This window comes from Calypte anna, chromosome 2, assembly GCF_003957555.1.
Source record: "Calypte anna isolate BGI_N300 chromosome 2, bCalAnn1_v1.p, whole genome shotgun sequence".
In the NCBI taxonomy this organism is placed as follows: domain Eukaryota; kingdom Metazoa; phylum Chordata; class Aves; order Apodiformes; family Trochilidae; genus Calypte; species Calypte anna.
This window is the reverse complement of record NC_044245.1, coordinates 81,897,608-81,923,571: the sequence shown is the minus strand read 5'-3', so window position 1 is coordinate 81,923,571 and position 25,964 is coordinate 81,897,608. Positions and strand designations below refer to the sequence as shown.

General features: G+C 39.7%; 1 protein-coding gene across 3 annotated transcripts in view; it reads left to right on the top strand.

Annotated features, from left to right (window-relative positions):
* Positions 1 to 25,964, top strand: part of GRB10 (growth factor receptor bound protein 10) — a 141,413-nt gene that overhangs the window by 17,774 nt on the left and 97,675 nt on the right. For all 3 annotated transcript variants that reach the window (XM_030444135.1, XM_030444136.1, XM_030444134.1), the window contains exon 2: positions 17,405 to 17,502. In XM_030444135.1, the coding sequence (XP_030299995.1) occupies positions 17,452 to 17,502 (51 nt within the window). In that variant the 5' untranslated portion in view covers positions 17,405 to 17,451. The remainder of the gene's footprint in view (positions 1 to 17,404; positions 17,503 to 25,964) is intronic.

Sequence of the window (25,964 nt, the reverse complement as noted above, 5' to 3'; positions counted from 1 at the left end):
TGAGTTTACCATGAAAGTGCAAGGTAAGCAGCACTAAGCTCATGGGAGCAGGTACTCTTTGCTGGAGCAGCCTCTGGCTATTTCGGATTCTGTTCTGCTCTCTGTGCTCCAGAATTAACATGCTGCAGGACGGTTGTCACCCCTTTGATGGAAGGTGGGAAGACTGACTTGAAAACATGCGCAAGTTTGCTTTGATCATCTTTCATTTCTTCTGCAGAAGCAGCATATTGTTTGTTAGACAGAGCTTACATAATCCTCCTTCTGTGTGTATGTAAACATATTTAACACAGGCCTTTTGTTGCTTGACTAGTTTGAATTTATCCATAATGTACGTGCAGTGTGGAAGGGGACAGAAAAGGGATGACTAAGAGGATGCATTTCAGATTTCTTCGCTCCTCTTAATGCCCCAGAGCTTGCATGGTCTCATTACGGAGCAAAACAGAGGTGAAATAATCTCATTCCTATCTTCTATCTGCACCCTACTCTGCGAAGAGCAGACTGTCTCTCTCTCTAACGTATCAGTGGTATCACAGCCCTCCTTCTTTGATCGCTGTGTTAGTTCTCCTGTTGCACGGTAGCTGGTAGAAAGGCTTTAAGTGAGGAATTAACATAGAAGCCTGTGCCATTTTTGGCTAGCTGTTAGTATTTGAAGTCTTCTAAATCGCCCACTAAAGACAATGCAGAAGAACAATAGTCAGCCTAGATATGTGGCATGTGTGTTCTTGTTTAATATCGGAATTCCTGGTATGGCCAGGGACCTATGCCAGCTTTGGCAGTACAGGGCACAGTTCAGATACTTAAGTACTATACTAAAAATAACGGGACTATTTTAGACTGGGTCCCAATTAGGGAGAGAATAACTTGTTGCTCTGCAATCAGTAATCTGAAGTAGCAGGCGGGCTGCAGTGTGTAAGTAAACCTGTCTGTTTTGCTTGAGGAGCTGCCAGTTTTGACACTGCTTCGTCACTCTGTTCATTAGACACCTTTCCAGAGGTAAACAAAGAAAAAAAAATCATCCTCTGAAGACAAACTTTTTGTGTTTTAATTCAGATTTTAATATTGCAGTGTCTAATAGCATTGGAGTTCTAATCCTCCAGCGGTATATTGGGAAATTCCTAGAAGGCAGGGAGCGGGAGGCGAGAGTTGCCACTCGGTGCCCTCCCCATCGCAGCCAGCAAGCTTTACCTTTCCCTGCCAAAGGGCAGTGAGGGTGAATCTGAGCAGGCAAGGAGCTGAGGGACTAGTTTGAAGATGATTAGTTGTCCCCTTGTTAGTCTACAAGGGATGGAGGAGGAAGGGGTATGGTTCCTGAAATGTGCTGCTGCTGCTTTCTTTCTTGTGTCAAGAAGTACAGTGAAAATAACTTGTACATCTAAGTGCCTGAGACAACATGTTACTTTACACTTCAGTAGTTTCTCTCTGATGGTTTTATTTTTGGTGATGCTACTTGTTTCACCTTCTATTAGATTGCTCACATCTCACTGAAGCGAGTTAGACAAAGCTGGATTTTGTGGTGCGCACAGCGTGTCTGGCAGTGAGGCAGGAGCAGGCACACTCAAGCATCCAGATCCTCTGGTCTTGGAGGTGGTTACTTGCATTTGGTCCCAGTTCTCTACTGATGATCAGAACAGGATTGTGTATGTAGCCTTATGCAAATACTGCACTGGATAGACTTGTGCTGATGCTCAAGATAAAAGCTAAAAGCACCTAAAACTTCTATTTTTGTATACGTCTTTCTAGCATGCTATTTTGAGAACATGAAAAAGCCAGAATCTTTTTGCTGTTTTGACTCCCATGCTATTTTGGAAGTATCTTTTAGCTTTGTTTAAAATAAAAAGCTGATTAAAGAGGAATTCAAGGTCTTGTTCAACTATGGTCTCTGAACAGCTTTCAGTACGGTGTTGAACTTATGTTGAGATTTCATGAGGACTTTATTTGTGCTTCTGCACAAAGCTTCATGTTCTTTAAAACATTAGATTTTGATTTGCTGTTGTATTGGCCTGAAATGTAAAGAAAAAGGCTTCCTAGATACCCATTATGAAAATAGCACCTTTCTTATTCAGTGCTTAAGAATGTCACATCTTGGATATAGTATATTCCCATAAAAATAGTGGGTGAAGCAGTTTGTTTTGTGTTGTAGAGCCAGCTTGTCAAGCTGCAAGCTGCATGGATTCTACCTTCTGCATATTGAAGCAGCCTGTGGGACTTGCTTTTAAAAGTAAATGTTACATGGAGGATGCCTAGCAACTGTAGCTTTTAGGTCTGTGCCAAATCCTTAAAGGTGCAAATCTGTTAAACTGATGCAGTATTTTCTGGAGGATGCAACATGGTGGTGCTGAGGTTGTGCTTCTGGACTTCTCTGTGATGTGGCAGTCCCTGTAGTAGGTCAGACCACAGGTTAATGAAGAACAGTTTTGTGTGTGTCTGAGCCATCCGCAGCAGTTGCTTATGTAGAAAGATTGCAAAGAGTTTTCCTTTTTAGGCCCTTCTGCTTCATGGTGAGCTGTGCTGCAGTTCTCTGGAGTGTGTATCTCCATTAATATAGTTGCTGTCTCTTGATGAGCTTTCTCCAGTGCTTAGCCTGAATTATTATTTTAACACACTGATAGCTCCATTCACCCCAGGGAAATACTTTTTGTTTTTCCTGTCCTCTTCAAGTCTCTTACCCCTTTCTTTTGAGAGGAAACAGTCATACTCTGGGCACTTAGTGTATGTCCAGAACTAACTAGATGTATGTCCTCTTCTCCCTCAACTGTCTCTTCTTGCCATGCTGAATGATCCAGGTCTGTTAATTTCTGCTTTAAGAATTTATCTTCTTGGTACTCTAATACTATTTTACCCTTCTAGTATCCTAACATTGTACAGTTTTCAAGAAGTGGCTGTGCCCTGGGTTAAATTACTATGTCATGATTCTGCTTTGCTTGTTGCAGTTCCTTAATTCTGAATACTGTATTTCCTTGTGAGGTATTGTCTGCCTTTTCCCCCACAGCTGCCCTGCAAGATGATACTTCCAAACAAGACTTCAGAATCCTGACACTTAATTCAGCAGTACACACAGGCAGCATTATTTTTCTTTTTGCTTGTTGGCTTGAATTTATGGACACGAAATTGCCATTGCCCTTTTGGTTGCCCATTTGCTTATGATCATGAGATTGTTCTACTGTGCTTTGTTTGAAGCTGTAGCTCTAATGACTAGAACATGTCATACTGCCAGAAAACTTTGTACTGCTTCTCTGTCAGTTTTCAAAAAGCTTATTGATACATTGAAAATAATGGCCGCTATAGTTATTCTTGAGGGTCCTTATATGGAAAAAAAAGCCGTGTGTTTTCCAACCTTTAATTCTTATCCCTCAGTTGGGTGTTAAGGGGGAAATCACTCCTGCAAACTACAGCACCTCAGGTTCTTTTAAGAGTCCCAAGTTAGGGAAAATGCCCAAATGTGCCTCTGTCTTTACAGTATATCGTAAACTTTGGGTAGGTTTGAGAGATAGCTTCTGCAAAAGCTGTAAAGACTCTTCCTCATGCCCTCTTATTTATTAGCCATGTCTGTGTTACCTAGTTTTAACTAGCTCTTTTGGTAAAGAAGTAACTTCCTGAGTTTTCAGTTCTCTAAATCTGCATTTCAGTAACTTCTGAATTCTGATCTGGCTTAACCATCTTTCATGCTATGTCCAAACCAGTCTAGGTCTGATGGGTATATGTGGCAATTAACAGCTTCACAGTTCGATGTTTTCCTTCAGAAATCTTGGCTGAATTATTTCAATTCTAGGAGCTTGCTGCAGTCTTTTTATGCTGTTCTTCCAGTGTCTATCAGCAGTTGCTTTGTGTGTGTGTGTGTATGACTTGATTAACTATTTTGCATTAGAACTGATAGCAGATGCCATTCCAGCCTGGTCTTTGAGCTCAGCCTTTTGTCCAGGTTCACTCTGGGCATTTGTCTGAAGACAAACACAATCATGAAACTGATTTTCACTATTCTGACTACTGGGATTTTTGCCTTAGGTTATAGGGAGTGCCTGTTGCAACACCAGTACATCCTGTGTTTCATTTCTGAACTTCAATGTCCCTCCTCTGTGTTGCTTGTTCTCAAGTTACTGGGACACCAAGTTAACGTCTTCCAGTACACTTGGCAGAACAAAGTCAGGGGAATGTACTTCTTGGTTAGAAAACTCTGTCTCCAAGTTCTGCAGCAAAAAAATGAATACAAAATTTCCATGCCTGAGCAAGAAGTCTTGGGCAAGCCTCCCACTAACAAAGGAGAAGACCTGGGAAGCTCTTATGTATCTTTTGCACATCATCAAATGCAGCTTTTTCAACCAGTCTGAGAAGTTGTTTATGAAACATAATATTGCCCTGTGAAACTCAACACTTCACTGCTTAATACTACAGCCTGAGCAATGCTCAATGAGGTGGACAGGGTGCTTTATGTATCAGCTGTTTTAGGCGTTGTGAAGTCTAAATAAGGCATTTCCTTAGCTGGCACTTGAACGCTTTACTTGCTCCTGGAGAGGGGAAAGAAATCTTGGTGTCACAGCGCAGTCCTGTTGCAGATGTATCCTTCAAAAAAAATAAAACAGCCAAGTCATTAATTCATTCTTTTTCTTCCATGCTGCCAGCCAGTCCCAATACTCTTGTATTTCACCGAGGATGGAGAAGGCAGACAATACTGTATTCTATTACTTGTACCCTGCAGGATGCTATCTTCTTCGCAAAATATGGGTGGCGTCTCTCTGTCTCCACTTCATGGGAAAGATTAACAACAGTTAAGGTCAACAGTTAAGGTTGTGAAAACCTTCAAATAACTGCAACATCTGCTCTTATACTAGAATAAATAAAATAAAGCTGGAGCTCTAATTGCCAACAGAGTACTTGCTCGTATCTGTTTTGTAATTGTGGGCTTGTGAAATTCATGCTGTTAACTGGTCCCTCGCCGACCAGTGTGAATGACCAGTGGTTGGTTCAAGTAGTGGTTTGGCCAAGAGCTACGTGCTGAAATTGAGGCTGCAGGGTGAGAAGTGGGAATTCAGTATAAAATTTGGGACACTGGGACTCTGTGGACCTTACCATGGCAGTGGTGGTCAGCTGGCTCCCAAGGCATGGATAGGACGTAGTCAGCTCTTCACCTCAGCTGTGGCAGCTGACCCTCAACTTCTCAGTCTGTCTCAGTGTCAAATAAAACCATTTTTCCTAATTGGCTGTTAACTCTTAGCTGGTTTGCTGTGAGACAGAATTAGATTGTCGAGGGGTAATTTACTGTGGCTTAACTGGATATTGTTTTTCCTTAAATTTGATGGCAGGAGTGCATCTGAGTGTATTCAGAGACTGACATTTCTAATCATAGGTGTTGAGGTAGCACTGGAAGTAACTGACTTATAATGCATATGGGCCTTTTGCTAATATATCGGGGAAAAAAATTACATATTAAAAAGAATAGTTTGGATTTGACTTTAGTACCAGTCATTCAGATAAAGCCATTTTGGTATAAAGGAATATTGTCCTGTGAATGGAATGGTATATTTTGAATTGGAAGGGACCTGCAGTGGTTGTCTGCTAGTCAAGCTTCCTGATCATTCAGGGCTGACCAAAGGTTAAAGAATGCAGTTAGGGGCATTGGCCAAATGCCTCTTAGACACTGACAGGCTTGGGGCATCAACCGCCTCTCTAGAAAGCCAGTTTCATCATTTGACCACCTCTCAGTAGAGGAATTATTTCCTAATATCTTTGACCATTTCCCTGAATCCTGTCACTGGCTACCAGGGAGAAGATTTCCAGTAAGTAGGAGTCACATATTTACTTAATTTTGTCTGTGGAGGGTGAATTATTAATTTTGCTAATCAGTAGCCCTGTAGATATGTGGTACCTTTACAGAAAATAAGAACTTCAGTGCTGTTCAGGTGCTGGAGCTAGAGCCTGGTCCTTCTTGGTACAAGTGGCCTCTACAGAGGGAACAGTTTGAGTTTTGACTTGTTGCAAAAGTGGAGTTATTCTGGTCTTCCTAAGGCTTGTTTTTCTTATTTTTTCTTGTGTGTGGTTAAAAACATGCCTCATGAGGCATTAAACCTTAAAAGGATAAACCTGCTTGACTGAGATCTGTATCAAAAGACTGTTATCTAAGCCTGGTAGAAAATAGCATGTCTTTCTATCCCTCAAACCACGGGGTGAATTCAGATGTGTTATTCCTTGATTTGCTCAATATATCTACTTCTCCACCTGTTGGTAGTGGTTTCCTGCTACCCTTCATTCTTTACTCATCTGTCCCATGCTACTACTTGGAGTTGTAGGAAAAAATTATGTTCATATTTGCATTGCTTTCTTCTCTCTTTTGTATAGTCACAGAACTCTGGTCTGTTTCCCTGTATTGAGCAATGTGTTGTTACACTTCAGCAGGAACAGATTACCAGGGTATGCCTGAAGTTTAGGAGATGACACTGGGAAGTTTTACAAGTGGGAGATTCTCTGAGAACCATAAGTATCTTCCCTGTCATGGAGGAAGAGCATTTCTTCCCTATGAAGTAGCCTTGTCAAACCTGACTCTTGAGAGGGAGCCAGCTTCAATAAACTTCTGCTTCTGTCTTCTGTTACGGAGGGAAGCTTTTTGATTTTGTATAATGAAGAGGTTCTCATTTAGTTAAATGATCGTCTCATGAAAATTCTGCTGCTTATCTTGGACTGTAGACTCGTATGAGTTATCAGACTAGAAGTTATCAGTCTAGAAAATATATATGTAGGCAAAGATGTTACAGAAAACAAATCTGATAGTTCCAAAGCCATAATAATTTATATAAGACCAACAGTGCCATAAAAAAATTATTAGATATTGGTGGCAGATTCTGTCATACTACTACATGTTTGAAGGACAAGGGGGCGGAATAACAGTTCTGAGATCTATAAGTATCAGAGCCTTAAGTGAAGGAAGTATTTGCTTTCTTCTAATGACAGAAAGTACCATGAAAGCTTGTGGTAAGGATTTGTTTAAAGCAGGCAGTTGCATGAAGCCATCTCTTCAAGCAGAATTGAGTTTTAGTGAAGTAGTACTGATAATTAGTGGGACTGAATTGAAAATGGAGTCTTTTCTGATATATCTGTCAAATTGACTGTATTAATGATGAGTGGTTGCTTTTATAGATCAAAATACAAAGGAACAAAGAAGAAACTCTTGTATTGTTACTTTGTCAATTAAGAGTAGCAATTGGAAATTTCAAATTTCTGATACTCACAGAGGAGCTTGCAAGGGAGCTTATCAGCTGCTTTTAAAATAAATCTTTTAAGACACTGGAATGTATTTTAGGAGGGAAGGATATTTTTTGAAGAGCAAAGCATGAACATCAAAGGAACATTCATGAAAGAGAAGTGAGCTAGATATTTCCTTAACTTTTTGTGAAATGGACCATTTACCACACAGAATTTTGCCACGGTGGCTGAAGGGATTACCTGTTGCCTTCTGTGCTGCTGCTGCTGAAGCAGCTCTTCATCTGCTTATTGAGTTCACATTCATGTAAATATGTGTGTATAATATATTTAGATATGCACACACACATAGTGAAATTAAGCCATAAAAGTTGCTGGGAGAAGCAGAATCGCTGTCAGGATCAACACCTGCATTACAATAGACTAAGAGTCTGAGGATGCTGTGGGACTGGTCCAGTGTGATTGTCAGTCTTGTCCAGAGATGCTGAGGATTTGAAGTTACAGTGCTGTACACTGGGGAGGGATTCCTCAACTTGGTTTTCAGTGTCTTGATGATGAATGTGTACATCTGAGCCAGTGTTATAAATTTCCTTTGTAGTCAGTGGAGAGAACCAGGCACTCCAGTGATGTACTTCTCTGAATCGTGTAGGTTGGAAGGGATCATCTAGTCCAAACTGGCTTTTTCTGGATTCTTCTAGATACCTGCCTTGGAATGATACGTACTTCATGTAAGATGCCTATCTTTCTTCTCTTTGACTGATGTGACAGTGCAGGGGCAGATGTTTCCCCTGTACCTAGTACCCATACCACCACATATGCCTGTCCTTTAATTGAGTTGTGGTTAGCTCTGGACATGGCTTGGGTGTTGATTTGTTTCTGTGGGCAATGTGCTGCAGGCACATAAAATGATGTTGTGTATGGGGATGCTTATCTGTGTCTTTTCCCTCCTTTCTACTGCTGCCAGTACCAGTTGGACAACCTTGGGGGTGGAAGAATGCAAATGGGACCTGTGTGTGGGTTCCAAGCTTGGAGTACAGGTGTTTTGTGGGTTAAAATACATCTGTACATAGGAAAGGCACTTAAGCTGCATCTGGAGCCTACACCCTTTGAGAACATAAATTCCCCTTTAGCTGCTCTGTAGTCTGAAGGTTAACCAGGGATGTTTCTCTTATAACACATATCTAGTTAACCTTCAGTGCTGGTGACGTTCTCTCTTTCATGCCTCTGTTAGATAGTCTTGTAAGGCCTGAAACAACAGAATTCCTTCATGGCATCCTGAAAGAACAGGGAAGTAGCTCTTAATGTAGGTGGCTTGGCAAAATATTCTAGACAAGTCAAGTATTTGGCCCGCTACCCAGCCTTCGATATGTAATCTTTGGGTGCTGCCAAAATACCATTCTAATTAAGTTGACATGGTCTGTGAAGCCTGGGTGGTATTATTTCAGTTTTCTTTCCCGTGCTTCCCAGCACTGTGTTTTGAAAGGGTTGATGGAAGTGGTGACACAGCCTCACCAGAGTTTTCATTAACCTGGGACTTCAGTCACCTGTGACCTTCAGGATCAAAGGAAGGAATATTCTCATTCTTCCTCTCTCTGCAGGTGCAAGTTAATAGCAATAAATAAATGTACACTAATGTGCATGGAGCATGTGATCAGTTGGCCAGACTTCAGCTTTCCATTGAACATTAACACATTAACTCTTCTACAAAATATTAACCTATTCTGAAAGTTTGTTTTCTGTTTTGTTTACACATAGTTGGAAAAGCTACACCCTGTTTGTCCCAGGGTGGTTTATCTGCAAGTACGTCAACACACTTGCTTTTGAGCAGTCAGCTTGAAACTGAAAGGGCTGAAAAGCAAAAAGGGAGAAGAATTTTGCATTTCCCATTTCCCATAATTTTTTTATTTTTTATAAATTTCCAGCTCCAAGAACAGAGCACCAGTAACATTTCCGTGGTGCTTGGAAAGTCTGGTGCTGTTGCAGCACTGATTGCCTGCTGCTGTTTGTGAGCCCTCTATGCATTAGGAGCTTGGATGTTGCATAATACCAGCAAATGCATCTGAGACTACAAAAGGGTCTCTTTGCTCTAAGAAGAACGTGTTGTGATTTGTTTGTAAGGCAGCGTTAAAATACACGAGGTATCTATGACATCAGTATCTTAAGCCTGCAAGTAGTATTTTGCAATTAAGCAAGTATACTGTGACGCTGCTGATGCTTTATTGTCTAGGAGTGTATGACTGCAGTCTCCAAGTTGTGTGTTCCAAGCTAAACTGGTATAATTTTTATGTTCTGGTCATAGTTTTCTTAGTGTTTAGGCTTTAGTTTTCTTACTGTTAACCTTTGCACTTCTTTATTATATTTCTCTTGAAAGGGTGACATTTTTTGTTTGCTTTGAGAACGGCATAGTATTTGGTAGAATTGCCTCCTCTCCGCTCTTTGCAGCTAGAAGTAGAGTTGGTGAGCATCTGCTTCTTTGGAGTTGATGTAGTCTAGGGCTTGCTTAGATGGTCGAGTTCCTCATGGCTTTAATGATTTATCACTCACCAGCTTTACTGCGGTAAATCCTATGCTGCTGTTGATGAGAGGTCAAATGGGTTTGCTGATTTGTTCTTACTGCTTGCTATGATTGCTTACCTACTCTTTGCTGCCTTGCAGCTGATTTGTGGCGTCTTTATCTTGAATTGCATGAACTGTTGAATTTTTTTAGAATAAACCGTATTTGGAAGTATGTCACACAGAATTCCTTGGAGGGTGAATTAGCATAGTGTTGATATTGGAGGATACTTCTCTGCTCACAACACATAATTTTTACAGAGGCTCAGCAGAAGGACATTCTTTAAATTGTTCTAACTGTGCGAAGCAGATGTGTATTGAGAATAACCTGTGCACTTAAGTGTACCTCTTATGGTGTCTCATCTTAGTGAGGAGCATGCTGTTTGAATTGCAATGTCTTAACTTGCCCTCCAGCTTCAACCACTTAAATGGTATTAGACAATGTAAATAAACCAGTGCTTATTCACTAACATAAATTATAGATAACTGTAAAAGCCTCTCAATTGATTTGCTTTAAAAATATGAGCCTTTCTGTCTAAATAAAAGCTTTTGATGATCTTAGTTAATAACTCTTAAATAAAATATCTGGTTCTGAGACAACAGCAAGTGACACATGTACACTTACTGTGTTAATTATTGGATGTAAAGCCCTGTAAATCGCTAAAATGAAAAACCTGGTCAACTTGCTGTATTTGTAGAGGGTCTAGGTAGAAAAATGTCTACAGCTTTTTCCCTGGTTTGGGGGTCTAGATCCAATGGCTTTCAAATCCCACCTCTGGGCAGGGGAAAGGACCACTTACACTAGTGGCAGGTTGAAAATGTAGAGGCTTGTTAGTGTGTTGGATGCAAAAAGCAATACTGTAATAAGTATGCAGCAAAAGCAGACTTCAGAGTTGGTACCACAAGGGAAAAGTGAATTCCTTCTAGAAATGCAACTTTATATTTTGTTTGGAGACTTGGCCAAAATGTTTATCTCTGTGAGATGCTTGGAAAGCAGTAATTCTCATGGACATGAAGTAGGAAGGGTTTGCCAGCTTCTCATGGCAGTTAACAAAGAAAATGAAGTTTGCAGGTTGGATTGGCCAACATAGTAGTTTGCTGCAACTGGAAGGAGATGATGCTGTTCCCTTCCCCTCTTGCTCACACTCTCCTGCTGTTCATGTTGTGCCAGCTTAGCTGCTTGTCAGATCTAAGTTTATTGCACTTGCTTCCTTAGCAGAAAACTAATCCAGCAAAACAAATGAGTTAATTAACACAACAGAATTTTTCTTCTTTTTTTTTTTTTAAGCTGAACTCATTAAGGACCATACATGGCACAAAATGAGGAGAAGGAGGGAGTGAGTGCCATGAAGTTGCAGGGAGGAAGTTGAAGAAAAAAGCAGAGCAAAGGCTGATGAAGAGAGTGGGATGACTGTCCTGTTCTTGGCAGTAACAAGCTATTAAATCATCTTAACTGTTGTATAACTTCAGTCTTAAGTCTTTAGGATGGATAATAAAAGCCTAAAATAACAGAAGGAAATAATTATTTAGACTGCTTCCCAAAATTACAAAATTTTGGATTCTGTGTTATGAGAAATGTGACTAGATTGGGTGTGGGGGGAGGAAAGAAAGTGACAACACAGAGGGTAGACACAGTATTTTTCTGTTTTCTGGAGGTGAAGAACGTAGTGAGGAAGTGTATGTATAAAATTAGAGACCATTAGTCACAGAATTTTCAGCTAAGTTGTCCTTGGCTGCCTCACTATGTGTCTCTTGTTCCAGTCATGCATTTATGGACCTGCCCTGCTTCTTCTGCATATGGCTTGCTGATGGGATTGTGTACTGCATGCTGCATAGTTATTTATTTCAGTTTCTGTGTAATTAACATTTAGACTTGGGTACAGTCTGTTTAGTTGTCAAAGTTCCTTCTTCAAAGCTATGGATCTAAGAATTAAGAGGGGAAAGATTTTGAGTGATCAAGGGATATAGTGAACCTGTGGAGTTTCAAAACATTTCCAAACTTCATTATATGTTTGGCTTTTGAACTGGAGTACTTCCTTCAGGAATGTGGGGGAAAATTCCTTGCTTAAATAGGAAAGGTGCAAGGTAACTGTTTTTCTCTGAGGATTTTTATCCTGGCTGTCAATGAAGCTGCCTTGTCAGGATATGAACGTGAATTCACAGGCTGAGTCCTGAGGACCCTTTTCAGAATTTTAGGCAGCTTCAGGAAACCAAAAAATGCTGAACTGCGTATGTTTTATTTAATTTTATTTGGCAAGACTTAAAGTGGGATGGCATCAGCTCCTCTGTGCTGCTTCTGAAGTATGTATCTGTTTTGGCTTTCAAAAGCCTGAATTGCTGTTGCCAAGATTCTTCACTTTCTGGCAAAATTACAATGGCAAATGGCTTCCTATACAAGGTGTAATATTTAGACTAACAGCTTTGCAATTAAGAATGGCAAAGAGAATTATATTCCCTTTTTTTATAAGACCAGATTTTTTAGTATGGAACCGTGGGAGTGTTTGGACATAACTGCAGTGCTTTTGATTGATGATTTATATTTTGAACAGTGCTTTTCATTTTAGTGTGCAACACTCACTTGAAATTTTAACTAGAACAATGCTTTGTTTTCAAAGATATGTTGAAAGTATTACTCTAGTTAGGCAGTTGCTCTGTATCATAGACTTGCAAATGCCTTTTGGGTACATATGTGAAACAAAATGTGTCTGCACATGCCAGCTCATGCAAGGGAAGTGGAAAGAACTGGGAGATCTGGGAGTATTCTTCAATTTTTATCTGATGTTAATCTTAGTAGGCCATCAGGATGTCAAGGACAATGTCATTGAATCTTTTGTGATTGGAATGTTTTGGAGCATCAGCCAAAACAACTTGTTTGAAGGGGAGTTGCCCAAGTATTGGTTTTCAGTGGGAGAAACCGGGAGACCTTGGGTGTGGAGAAGAATGTTCAAAGCTGGGTAGAGACGCAAGTGTGTTCAGAGGTAACCAAATGCAGAAGTGGAAAATAAAAGGACTAAACTAGTCCTCTGTGGTTCCATCTGGAGGAAGCTAACTGTAATACTTTGAAGTAAGGGTGTTTTGGTTGTATTTGTTTGTATAGTCTGCGCTAGTGAACCTTTGAGTCCTGCTGATCCAATGATCCTGCTGATCCATCCTCAGTCTCGTAAAGTGACACAGTCTCTTGAAGCCATCACCAAAAGATGAGAAATTGCTTTAGGAATCCTTATAAGTACAGATTGCTAAAGCTATGATAGAATCTGGTGGCTGACTGCCACCTTTGTGGGTGCTGCCAATGGTGTTTTAGGATCTAGGCTCCTTATCATAGAATCACTTAGGTTGGAAAGACCCTTAAGATCATTGAGTCCTCCGTCCCGCCAGCTCTGAGTTTTGGCAGCACTTTACAGCCAATGTAGCCAGCTTTTCTTCTTGTGAGAAGTTGTGTGGATCTTGTCCTTGCATGGAAAAGCACATCTGGATCCCACATTTTAAATGCAGCTGGGGACAACGTTAGCTGTCAGGTCTTTCAAATACAGAAAATTCACTGGCATACCTCATGCTGCTCATATCCAAATCTTATTTCCATTGTAACTATGGCAATAGTAGACTAGTAAGGAAGTAGGAGTGCATATGTCCTCATGCCCCGTCTTTGTGTAGAGGATTACTAGATGCAAGCTAACTGCCTTATCTTGAAGCCATCTGAAGAGAGCATGCAGATTGCTCGTGGTGTGGACCAAGAGGACAGGGTCTCTTTCATTTTCAGATGTTTAAGTCCAATAAAGTTGACTCAGACAGTCCTGAAAGTGACTTGAAGGAGAATATTGTGTGAACTTTGTTGTTTTAAGACTTTATTCTGATTTTTTTATAAAAATACTGGTTTGGTGTGCTAAGCCTCATGCTATAGTGTGGGAAGAAGTGAAGCTGTGACACTGAATGTCTGTTGATAAAAAATATGTAAAAGAGAGGGACAGATTTTTAACCTGTATGTTGAACCCAAGGTCTTAGAGAAGTATCTTCTGGTAGATTGAAATTTAAGGCTATAATAAAGTGAACACTTTTGACCCTCCCTCTTCCATAGTCGTTCAGTTTCAGAAAACAGGGCATTACAAAACAAAAAACATTAGCTAGGACTTGAAAGGGAATGGAATTCAATGAACTTGTTAATTTACCTTTCATAAAAGAGCAAAACTCCAGTTTTCAAGAGATTTCAAAAATTTTTTTTTTTTTTTTAAATTCTTTTCCCCCACCCTCCTCCTGTTCCTACCTAATCTGCAAGTGATTGCATCTTAAAAATTATTTTTCTCTTGAATTTAAGGACTTCAACAGATGGCACATGTAGAACCTGGAAAACTTCCTGAATTGGCAGAGTGACCATAGGCTTGCCATTTTCCTATCGCAGTATCTGTAGGTGTGTAGGCTGGCTGTTCTTCCAGAGTGCTGGGGGAGATGCTGTTTCCTCTACTAGAAATATGCAGAGAGAGCAAGGGATAAATCCAAAAGCATACCTGGTGACAGGCGTAATTTGCTGTTAATAGAAAACTTAATCTACTGGTTAGGTGGGTAATTTGATTGTGACTAGAAACAACTGATTCAGAGCAGTGGTAATCTCCAGGATGCGTCCCCGCAATGTTTTCCATGTGGAATTAATACCCATCTTTGTTTAGATGGTGTGAGTTGGTGTAATGCTTTTGGGAGGCTGAGACGTCAAAGCTATGCCTTACAATAGACTATTCTTTAGACTGAAGAGTATTACACCAAAACTGAATCTGATGACCTTTGAAACTTGTTTTGTTGTGACGGTCCTACTTGCAGGGACTCTGTCCAAGGAAGACCTCTTAAGCAAATAGAAGCGCCTGAAGTCACTTGGTTTGAAATGTGCACAGGCAGTCTGGCTCAATGCTCTACGACAGTTGTTCTTGCCACTGAATGTGCTGAGTTTTGTAGTGGTGATTGACTAAATAGCTTGTTTTCTGTTTACAGTCGCTTGAAGTTTTCTTCCCCATCAAAGGAGTTTTAGGAAAAGGGCAATAACTTGGCACTTACATCTCTTTGCAGTTTTTGCCATTTAACTTGCCTGGGAAGAACATGTAATTCTGTGTGCAGTTACGGTCTCGGAAGAGAACTGTCATGCTAAAAATCATGCTTAAAGATGTTGGCAAAGAAAAAAATTATTTATTTTTCTTTTTAAATCCTAATTTTAGTCTGCTGAACACACAAATTGGTATAGAGTTCTGTTGCTATGAAATTTATTACTCGGTGATGTGGTACAACAGGGCCTTAGATGTTAAAGGTGACCAAAAGCTTTTTGTATTCCTAGAGTAGGACTACTTTGATAAACTGCTTTTAAACAGACAAAAGAGATGTGATCTTAAATCAGTGTTAATGTGTGACTGACTAGGAATGATATCATCTAGAGATTATTGCTTTCCTCTGTTTCTGCGGTGTTAACAAATGAATTCTCAAGAATGTAGCACTGAAGTAAATGGGTCTTGATAAATTATGCAGTCTTGACTCCAACCATTGTTCGAAGTAATTGATGATCTTCCATTGGCATAATGGGGCTGTGGCATAAACTGCAGCATGCCCTAGAGTAGACAAATTGGTCTGGTATTATTTAGGAACATATTTAATCCATCTTGCTGTAAGAGAATCGGTGCCTTCTGCTGGAACATCAAGAGAAAGACTGCTATTTTGATATTCAGTCCTAAATACTCTGCAATTAAATTTACAGTAGTCATGCCCTTTCCTGTTCTCTAAATACTGAAATGATAATAAACATAAAACTGTTGCAATGCAAGGGTGAATTATTTTCCATTACCCCTTTACCTAAACTTTCTTTAATTTGTGAGTTTACAGGCTAGTGATACAATTCTCTTTGTTCTTGATGCAGTGTTCCAACTGGAGCCCCTCCAGTGGCTTGCCTAATTTAACTTCAGAGGTACTTAAAGGAAACTGTACTCTCCAAAGTGAAAAACTTTTCTCTCCCCCATCATCCAAGATAAAAGGGATTTCCATAAATCTGCACTTAATTCTTCAGTTTCAGCTTAAAAACTGACTTTGAATTTTTAGGTGTTTGAAGCTATTTTTATATTTGAAGACTAGTAACAGTACAAATTGGCTATCATGCCTACAGAGTTAGATGTTTCAGGAGGTCTTCTCCTTCCTCCCCCCCCCCAACATGTGAATAAAATTTTGGTTTTAAATTTAAGTAAATACTATGGAAAAAACCCAACCAACTATATAGAATAAACAACTTTATGAATATGGAGTTTAAATAGATTTTCAGACTTGGTGTTGTGCTTCCCAAAGTAATCCACTCTGTGGTCCAACCCCAGCAGGTTGCTACCTCAGGAAAACTGCAAAAGCCCAGTAACTGCTTCTTAGAAAGAAGCTTCCAAGAGTTTGCCTTCCTCTGACAGAGGAGAAGGGTATCATAGTTCAGCCAAACCTGTACTGGAACTAGATAAAAATTAAGCTTGCTCAATGAGTGCATAGTTTATGAGGACCATAGGTTGCAGCTCCTTTGGGAGTAGTTTTCCCAAGATGTCTTTTATCCTCGTCCATGACTTAACACACCAAAAATCTTGTGGGGAGCTTTGGTTTGGTGACAGTTCTTGCCTACCAGAGAGCAGTTGGTAGCCTGTTTAAAACTTAGACTTCTGTTTTGAATACATAATTGATAATTAACAGTGAACAAGATAGGAACTTGCTTGTGGTAGGAGTAAAAGTTCTGTCTCTGTTTTGCAGTCTGTTCTCTCTGCCACTCACCCTTTTTTTTTTTTCATCTGCTTGGAGGTGGCATCACTTACTGTTACAGGGATACATCTCCAGCTGAATGGCACCAGTTGGGAGAAATGCTGGGACCAGCAAATAGTTCTTTATATGCTTTTGTTAGGTTTCTTTCTGTTGTTTTCAAGCATCTGCTAAAATCACTTTCTTGAATTCAGATTAATACTGCTTTCTCTTTTACATTGTTAGTTATTTAGCCATATGAACCCTTAAATATGTGTGCAGTACATTTTTTTTCAAGCTTGATCAGATCACAGAAGTGAATTGTGAAAAAGAAACACTACTTATCTTGCAAAGTTGCTGCTAGTAATCACTTGGAAGAGGAAATGCAAGACTTGAACGCATGTTTGCACAGGACACTGATACATTATGTGAAAATAAAGCCATGAGAGGAAAAGCAGGTGGGAAAGGGTAAAGACAAGAAGTTGTTGTGTATCTAGATTGATGGTTAGTGCTGCGTACTGTACTTGATCTTGCATGTCTTGTCCAACTGAAATGAGTCTATTTAAGTGGCTGTCATCTTAAGACATTGAAATCTGGGAGTTGATTCTTCCCCTAGTCTCAGCTTGTGAGAGCCAGATCCAAGTGTTGCCAAATGGTTGGGATCTAAGTGTGAAGAGAGGCCTTTCTTGCATGGACCCTGGAAATAAAGGAAGAGCCATTCAGCCTAAGAGTAGTTACATTGGGTTTTTGAAAAAAACACGAGGATGAATGTTTGCTTGGCTGCAGACAGCAAATGTGCAGATTTGCTACTCTGGCTTGATGCAAATCCTTGTCACCTCATCTTGCTCTTCTTGATCTTCCCCCTCCAACTGTTTTCAATAATAAGTTGATGAAATGTCTTCAGTATGGTTTCTGACAGTTTGTTTGTACTCTGCAGGTCCTGTGAAGCAGTAGATGTAATTTGAAGAAAATTTGAAGGAACAAATGGCTTTAGCTGGCTGCCCAGACTCCTTTTTACATCTTCCTTATCGGATAGTAAGTTCTGAAACTACATGTTCTTGTCAGATTGTAGCATCATATTGCTGTGTGCCAGTGACTGTGCATTCAAACTTTTCATCAAACTGCTAATAGCTATCTGGCAATCTCTGGGTTTTGCTAATGTTTGGGAACAGAGCCTCTGTTACCATCCTGTATGCAAGATCTGCTGCTGAAAAAAATGTCACTGATACACACTGATTAAAATTTGATACCTGTCCTCAAAATGACCAGTTTATATTACTGTTCCAGTAAAATGCCTTGCACCAAGAAGTATCAATGTTTGCTGAATACTATATTTGTAGGAATGAAAGAAATTTGTTACTTGTTTAGATCTTAGGTTTGTCAAGTCATTGTACTGTATCTAAGCAGCCAATGTGTTGTATTATGCAGAATATGTTTAAAAAAAACAAAACAACAAACCTAACCAAAAACAACAGCTCAATTCAAAGGGGGTAGGCAAAAATTGGTTTAGAAGTTTACATAATTTTTTTTCCAGGCAGTTACAATTGTCATAATGCATGCGCTTTATTTTTATGAAACTGCAAATTTGTTATTTTAGACATGACCTGGATTTTTACCCTTTTTGCTCTTGTTTTCTTAGTTTGCATTAATGATTCAGTTATGATTTTGAGCCCTGCAGATAAACAAATAATTAAAGAGTATCATATGACATTGAAACCTTCTTCTCTCTCTCCCAAGAGAAACATTACTAGTAGTGATTACTCCAGTCATGCTACCCATTTGGAAAAAACCAAAAAACCCCACAGAAAACAAAACCAAACCCAAACAAAAATAAGACTTAAGAATAAAGAATTTAGCCAAGAATAAAATATCTAACAAACCTCACTGGGATTCATACATGTTTTATAACATGCCAAGGTATATTTTTTCCCAATAGGAAACTTTGAATTAGCTAAAAGACTAATGTTAGTAAATGCTTAGTTGTCTGTTGAATGTACCTGAATGTTTTTCCTGGTAGGAGGAAAACATAACAGTTCTTTTTAACTGCTATTGCAGCTATAAAAATAGAACAGACTTTGAGAGATTGAGTGTCCTGGAAATCAGTTACTATACTTGGATCTATGATTTTAAAAGAATTTGTGAATAGATGTGCCTGGACTTCAAAATTTGTTGCACTTTAAAATTATGCTACCAATTCATTTAGAGAACTGTCTGAGGGAGAGCTATGTAAAAGAAAATTGACTTTGTAGACAGTCCTTTTTGAGCTGTAAATTCTTTACTGGGTATCAAACTTTCTCATTAAAGTAATGTCTTTTGTGTTCATAAGCAGTAAGAATGTGAATTTTCCTTGGTACTTCCCCTTTTTCTGAGGCAGTCAACAGTTTAGAAGTGTCAAAGAACCACGGGTGACTTAAAACAGTGGAAAATTGACTACCTGTTAGTTATTTTTATTCATATCTTACTGTTAATTATTCTAACCGGCTTAAAGACTAGCTTTGGGAGCCCATTCACAACTACTCTGCCTTCTGTCAAAAGTGAAGCTTGCATTAAAAAAACCCTGAACATCTGTTTTTCCACCCCTGCTAAATCTGACTTAGAAGCTTTCATCAACTTGTCTTTCAGATTTGGCTGTGGTGCCAGTATTGTGTCGATAAAGGGCTGAAAGAAGGTTAAACTAAATATGCTCTAGATTAGAGTGTGAAGAAGTGTTCTATTTTTTTCATTACATTTTCTGACTTAGTATGAATGGAAGGCTATAGAGAAAATTGTCCCAGAGTCCGTAAGGTTGGGACCTTAATGCTGTAACTTCAGTGCTTAGAATGAATTGGCATATTGGAGTTTGGGATTATGGTCAAAGTAGACAGCAAGAGAAATGAGAACCTCGGTAAGTGAATATGCACTACAGAATATCCTTTAGGATGCCTGGTTGCCAACCCTCCTCTACTCTTTCTGGCTTTGGAGAGATGAGTAAGGTGTAGAACTCTGACTTTCTTACTGGGCTCTTTGTTTGCACTTTTTGGTTCTTTTAGAAGCTTTGGATCTGGTTTAAATGCTTTTTTTTAAAAAAAAAACCAACCCAAAAAACTTTCTCAGGAGTTACCACACAAACCAGTGATGCTAAGTGCAAGGTTGTTCCTAGGAACAATCTCTATCTTTGTGGAAAAAAAATCAATGCTACCTTTTAGTGGCTTTCAGGAGCCCTTTCCAAATTCTCAAACTCTTCAATAAAAATCCGGCAGTGAGAATTGGCACTGTTTGTCTTCTGTTCCTGGAAATTCAGAACATAGTCCCAGAATTTCTCAGAAAAAAAATGGGATGATTTACTGTGTTTCCGTTCTTTTGCAATCTGTAGTCACAACAGTATTTATGCACAGTGACTTGAACTCTTGGGAAGATTTAATTCTTTAACCCTTTGCATGAATGATACCAGACTCGGTGACACTAATAACAAAATGATGTAGGTTTTTTCCTCAGTTTCTGAAGAGAAAATCATGGGCACGCAGGAATGTCCTGTTCATCTTCTGTTTCCTACCTTCTGTTTATTTGCTTTTAACCAAGATACAGGTGTGACTTATTAAGAATCTTAAGAATTATGAATGACTTCTTATTAAGAAGTAAAAAGTTTGTTTTTGGAGAGTTCAGTTCTCACAGAAAGTACTTGTTCATGTCACAGTTGTTGTCTAACTTGGCATGAAATGCACTACAACCACTTTGTCACAAAATTAGGGGAAAATGGATATTGCTTTCTCCTATTTATACAGGTCTGTGGATTTCTGGATTGCTAGTAGTTCCTGTGACCAGATAGGAGAGCAGAATATTGCACATCATACTTCAGAAGCTTTATGCACTTCAAGATAATACCTAAATACCTAAGAGAATTAGTCATCCAGAAGCTAGTTACTGTAAGCCTCCTTTAATGACGTCAGATTTGTGAATGGAAGAATATTGGATGTCGGGGAAAAACAGTGACAAGGGGTGAGGAAAAGGCTGAGATTCCTTATCTCTTCTTTGCTTCAATCTTTAATAGTAGGACCAGTTATTCTCTGGCTACTCACCCCCTGAACTGGAAGATGGTGACAGGAAGCAGAGTGAAGCCCCCATAATCCATGAGGAGATGGTTAGCAACCTGCTGCACACTTAGATGTACACCTTCTCCCCCCTGGGGCTTTCTTCCCAGGCTCAACTTCACTCCCAGTTTCTCCACTTTCTCTCCCCCCCAGTGGCACAGGGGGATGTGGAATAGGGGTTATGGTCAGTTCATCACATGTTGTCTCTGCTGCTCCTTTCCCCTTGGGGTGGGGACTCCTCACACTCTTCCCCTGCTCCAGTGTGGGGTCCCTACCGTGGGATTCAGTTCTACATGAACATCAACATGGGTCCTTCCCATAGGTTGCAGCTTTTCCCAAACTGCTCCGGCATGGGTCCCTTTCATGGACCATTCATGTTCCTGAATAACTTTCATGGTGTGCAGTTATTCAGGAACAGATGGATCCAGCATGGGTCTCTCATGGGATCACAGGTCCTGCCAGGAAACATGCTCCAGCGTGGGCTCCTCTCTTCATGCATCCGCAGGTCCTGCTAGGAGCCAGTGCAGATTTCCTATGGAGTAGCAGCCTCCTTTGGGCACATCTACCTGCTCAGGCATGGGGTCCTTCATGGGCTGCAGATGTCTGTCAGCTCCACCTTCACCAGGGGCATCTCTGCTCCAGTGCTTGATTCACCTACTCCCCCCCCCTTCTGCACTAAATTTAGTCTCTGCAGAGCTGTTTTGGTTCTTGTATTCGCACCCCACTCTTCATTACTGTTGTTCCACTACAGGTTTAGGTGGTTATTTTTTTTTTTCTCTTTTCTAAGTATGTTTTTCCACCAGAGGTACTACCACCAGTGGAGATGGGCTTGGCCTTGGCCCGGGGCAGGTCCATTTTGGCTGGCATTGGTGCTGTCAGCAGTGAGGAAAGCTTCTAACAGCTTCTCACAGAAGCTGCTTTTGCAGACCCCCAGCTGCCAAAACCTTGCCACACATACCCAAGACATGATTTTTAAGATTCAAAATTAATGGCTGATTTGATTTATTCCCATTAGACTTAAATAGACAACATTTCTGCTTGTATAGAATTTGTCCTGGAATTTGAATTTTTCATGCAGATGGGACAATATGTAAAAGTGCACAAAGCAAACTTTCCAAGTCCTTGGGTGTAGCTGAGTGAAAAAACACCAGAGGCATTATTGCATTGCATCATTCCTCAACATACTGTATGAAGAAATGAAGCTGAAATATTGCTACTGCCAATGCAGAAAATAATCAGATTTGTGAAATATGGTGTCAATCAACAGATTTTTTTGATGATGCTCTTGTTTTAACAGTTTACATGTATGTGGTGTAGAGGGTTGATGGACTGCAGCAGACTTAAAGTACAAAGCAGTGAGAACATTAGTGAATGTTTTTACAAGACATGTTGTCTCCAATATGAAGTTATGAAATGTGTCTCCTTGAGTACAGACTGCAAATGTGTTTTTACTGATGGAGTTGATGCTACTTGGTAGTTTTTGTTGAAGAGCAACTGGAACTGAATTTCTAGCCTCTATTTGTCTTGGAAAGAAATTTGTTTAAAAAATAGTCCAAAAAGCAATTTTTTTCCACTGACATTGAAATTCAGCTGTGGTGCTTACCTCTTGGTAAGAGGTCATTGAAAGAACACTTGCCCTCACTATTACATCATCTGAATATTGTATATGAAGCAAAACAATGTCAAAGAAATGTGCATCTCACACTAAGCTTTTACCATTTCTCTTCTTACAACAAACACCCATCAGTTACTTTTTGTGCTGTACCAGTGTACGTTTCTACAGTCTGTTCTTGACTGTTTGCACTTCTCCTTTTGTATTTTAATTTACACAGAAGTTGGTTGGCAAACATGAAGTAACTTTTGAAGACTAATAAGAGCAAGAAATTTCAAGTGGCTAGGTCTACATTTTTCAGTTATAGAAGGTTTTTCAACTCGCTAAAAAAGAAACTTTAGAACACTTTAGTGGTCAATCACACCGTTTACTGCTTAGAAGTAAAGAGTGGTGAGGAGACAATGTAGATGTTCCAAATCAAATGAGGAAATTACAAGCAAAGGAGCTTAATTCTCCATCTTCCTATTAAGTGTTTCATGTTCCTGCCTGAGCAGTAGAATGAACCCATTTTGAAACTTGTTTTCCCTCCATATATCTCTAGTTTTTTTTATAAAAGTTTAAAATGAGACAGCTAAAGAGAGAAACAAGTGTGCACAGAGGACAGAGCGTGGCTTGTTTCAGTGATGCCCAGTGACAGGACCACAGGCAACAGGCACAAACTGAAAAACAGAAGGTTCCCTCTAAAGATTGGGCAACACGCTGTCACTGTGAGCATGATGGAGCACTAGCATAGGTTTCTCAGAGAGGTGGTGAAACCTCCATCCTTGGAGGTAATCCAGAACCATCTGGATATGGTCCCAGGAAACCTGCTGTAGGTGGTCCTGTTTGAGCAGGCTGGTGGACCAGATGACCTTTAGAGGCCCTTTCCAGCCTCAGTCATTTAGTGTCGATGTAAAAAATGATGGATCTCTTTAGGTTCTGAGTTGTGTGCAACTTTTAAGATGCCACTTCCAGATTGTAAAAACATCCATGGTGGTGAAAAGAGGCATTTGTCTGGTATTTTCTCACAAATCTCTCTGAGACCATTTTAGTTTTGAAGTAATGGTAACAATCAGTTCAGGAGATTGTAGCACCAAACTAAATCCTTTAAATTCACATGAATGGGATCTTTTCCAAATGAATAAATATTTAACAAGCTGTTTACCAACTGGTTATTTTGGAGAACTATCAGTGTGTTTTCATGTTAGTAACAGCTCTCACTCAATGGAAGAGAGAAGTTGATGTACCAATCCCAAGACAGCTTCTTACTTCAGAAATCTGTGTAACTATTAGAGACTAAAAACCTGAAATATGAGGGAATGGAAATTGGTTTTGCTTTTTGATATTTGATAGCTGACTGGAATTACGTTAGCAATAGTTTGAGGGTGTGCCTTTTAAATGAACCTTCCTCCTACAGATGTTTTGTGCTCTTTATATGTGTAAATAATAACCACTGGAAAAGATTATTTTGTTTTTAAAGAGGAAGATAAGACTGCTTTGCATTTGGAGCTGTCACTTTTCAAGAAAGTACCGTGGCTCAGATAATTCGTAGTGTTTCTGTCCATGCCAGTTGGCTCAGACAGTCTTTTTCTATCCTTGGAAAAGACCAAGGATAGAATGTTGTCTTAAATATTTCCAGGAAATATATCTAGATACAGACCTTGCTAAAAGTTATACCCAATAGAATTTCTTGCCTTAGTCAGTCCAGTCTAAAGGGAGATCACTTGATGAAAGGAAGGATGGTATTTCATAAACACAATTTCTTTTTTTTTTTTTTTTTAAGATAAAAAAGGAAGGGGAGGCAGACAGGGACATACCACAAACAACCACCACACAACCAGAATCGTGTAATGCTGCATGAAGTTGTTTAGGTGAGATCAACTCTGAGGGAATATTCCAGTTTCCAGAAAGAAACTGAGGGTACAGGTTCCAAGCTTCTTTTTTAATGTGATGTAATGCATTGCAGGGGTAGTTTTGTTTCTGCTTTTGAAAACTGTCTACTTATATTGCTTCAGCTGAGTCCTGAACTAAAGCTGCTGCTTAAAACAAGAACAGGTAGTCTAAACTCATCCATGGGGCTTGGGTGTTGGATGTGCCACTTATTTTGTAAAGCTGGGAAGAAAATCCTAAGTCCACCTAGCACTAGCTATGACTGAAAAGGATCTTCGCATGCTCCTTGCGAATCCTAAGAATTTTTCTTTTGGTTTCTAATATAAAGCAGTGTGAAACACTCTTTCAAAAGTTCTCTGTAGATTCCAATAAAACTCTGCCTCTCCAGGTGTATTTTTCATTTCTAGAGTGACAGGTACGTTCCCTTCATGGAGATGTGGGATTGAGAGTGCAGCATAGAACAAGCAGTTTGTTCTAGAAGGATTTGTTTTGCTTTTTCAGGATGGAATTTTACCAAATTCATCAGCTTTCAGGAATCTCCCTTGTGGAAAGGGCCAGATTATTGGTATTAATGGCCTTTTATGCTAGAAAGTATTGATATTTTAATCTGAGGCATTAAGATACAGTGTTTTTTCTTTCTGGTTTTGAAAGAACAACAAGCAATCAAAGGTGGAACACAAATGCCCAGCAAAGCTCTCAGGCTTTACTGCTATTTTAAGACATTTGGCTTGTGTACTGGTAAGGCCAGTGTGCATATTTGAAATTCTAGCCTCTACAATGAAAAGACAAGCCCTCGGAAACAGCCAGTGGTTTTGGAGCATGCCTGTCCTTTGCAAGCTGAATGTTAAACAATGACTTAAGACTCTACTACACACTGGCTGTGGCTCTTGATGTCTTATGCACTGGCTCCATTTTTTGACATAATTTTGGCAACTGGGGGAACCTGGCAATTCTTCATGCTAGAGGCCTCAGCTCTTAATAAAGCGCTTTAGTTATTAGCACAAGTAAATAGTTGTCCATTTGTGCTACATTAATGCATATTAATCATACAGTAAATACTGTCATGCTGGCAAGGTCCCCAGAATACTGAATACTTCTGCACTGTTCAGGAGGGGGTTTCTGTCAAAGTGGTGTTGGCACCTTTCTTGAAGAAGTTCTTGAGTCTATTAGTGCAGGAGAGTGACAGACCATTATGTCAGGTCACATGGATTTTTGTAGAACTGATAGTTCAGTGGAGGTAAAGAAGTATTTTTGAATTTTGTGCTGTTGCAGTAGGTCCTTCTGAAGTTTGCAGTTAACATTTATACAATCCTAAACTCTATCTGAGGCAGATTGCTTTGGTCTGTGGGGAGTAAAATGGAGTGTCTACTTTTCTAATTAAAATAATTAGATATTCAAAAGTCCGCTAAGATCATCCAGTTCTGTAAAATTTTAAATACATATTTGAAGAACCTAGAATGTGCAGCAGTAGGAGGGAATCGCAAGACAGCATAATGATCCATGATATGTGTAAAAATTTTGGTTTCTTGAGAGAGAACTTTTAATATGAGCTGAAGTGTCAGGTATGATTTGTTCTTTGGAACAACCAGCATAAATTTATCAGTTGTTTATTGTCCTTCATGAGCCTGGCAATGACTTCTATGAGGACTTGCTTCATCATCTTGCCAGAGTTAGGGGAAGCCGGCTGGCTTCAGGTTCCTCATATCCTCATTCTTGTGCATTTGGAAAATGAATGTGATTTTTGCCTCTCCAGTTACCAGCATCCTCCTCTAATTGGTGACTTATTTTTTGAAGATGAGCAGGAGTAACCTCATAGTGATATTGGCCAGCCCTCTAACTCATCCCGTCTGGTCCCAGGGACTCGGTCCAGTCAGCTTAGTCAGCTTGTGTGATCCATAACCCTGTTTTGCTGTGAGTAATTGTTCAGTCCCCAGATGCTCAGGGAACTG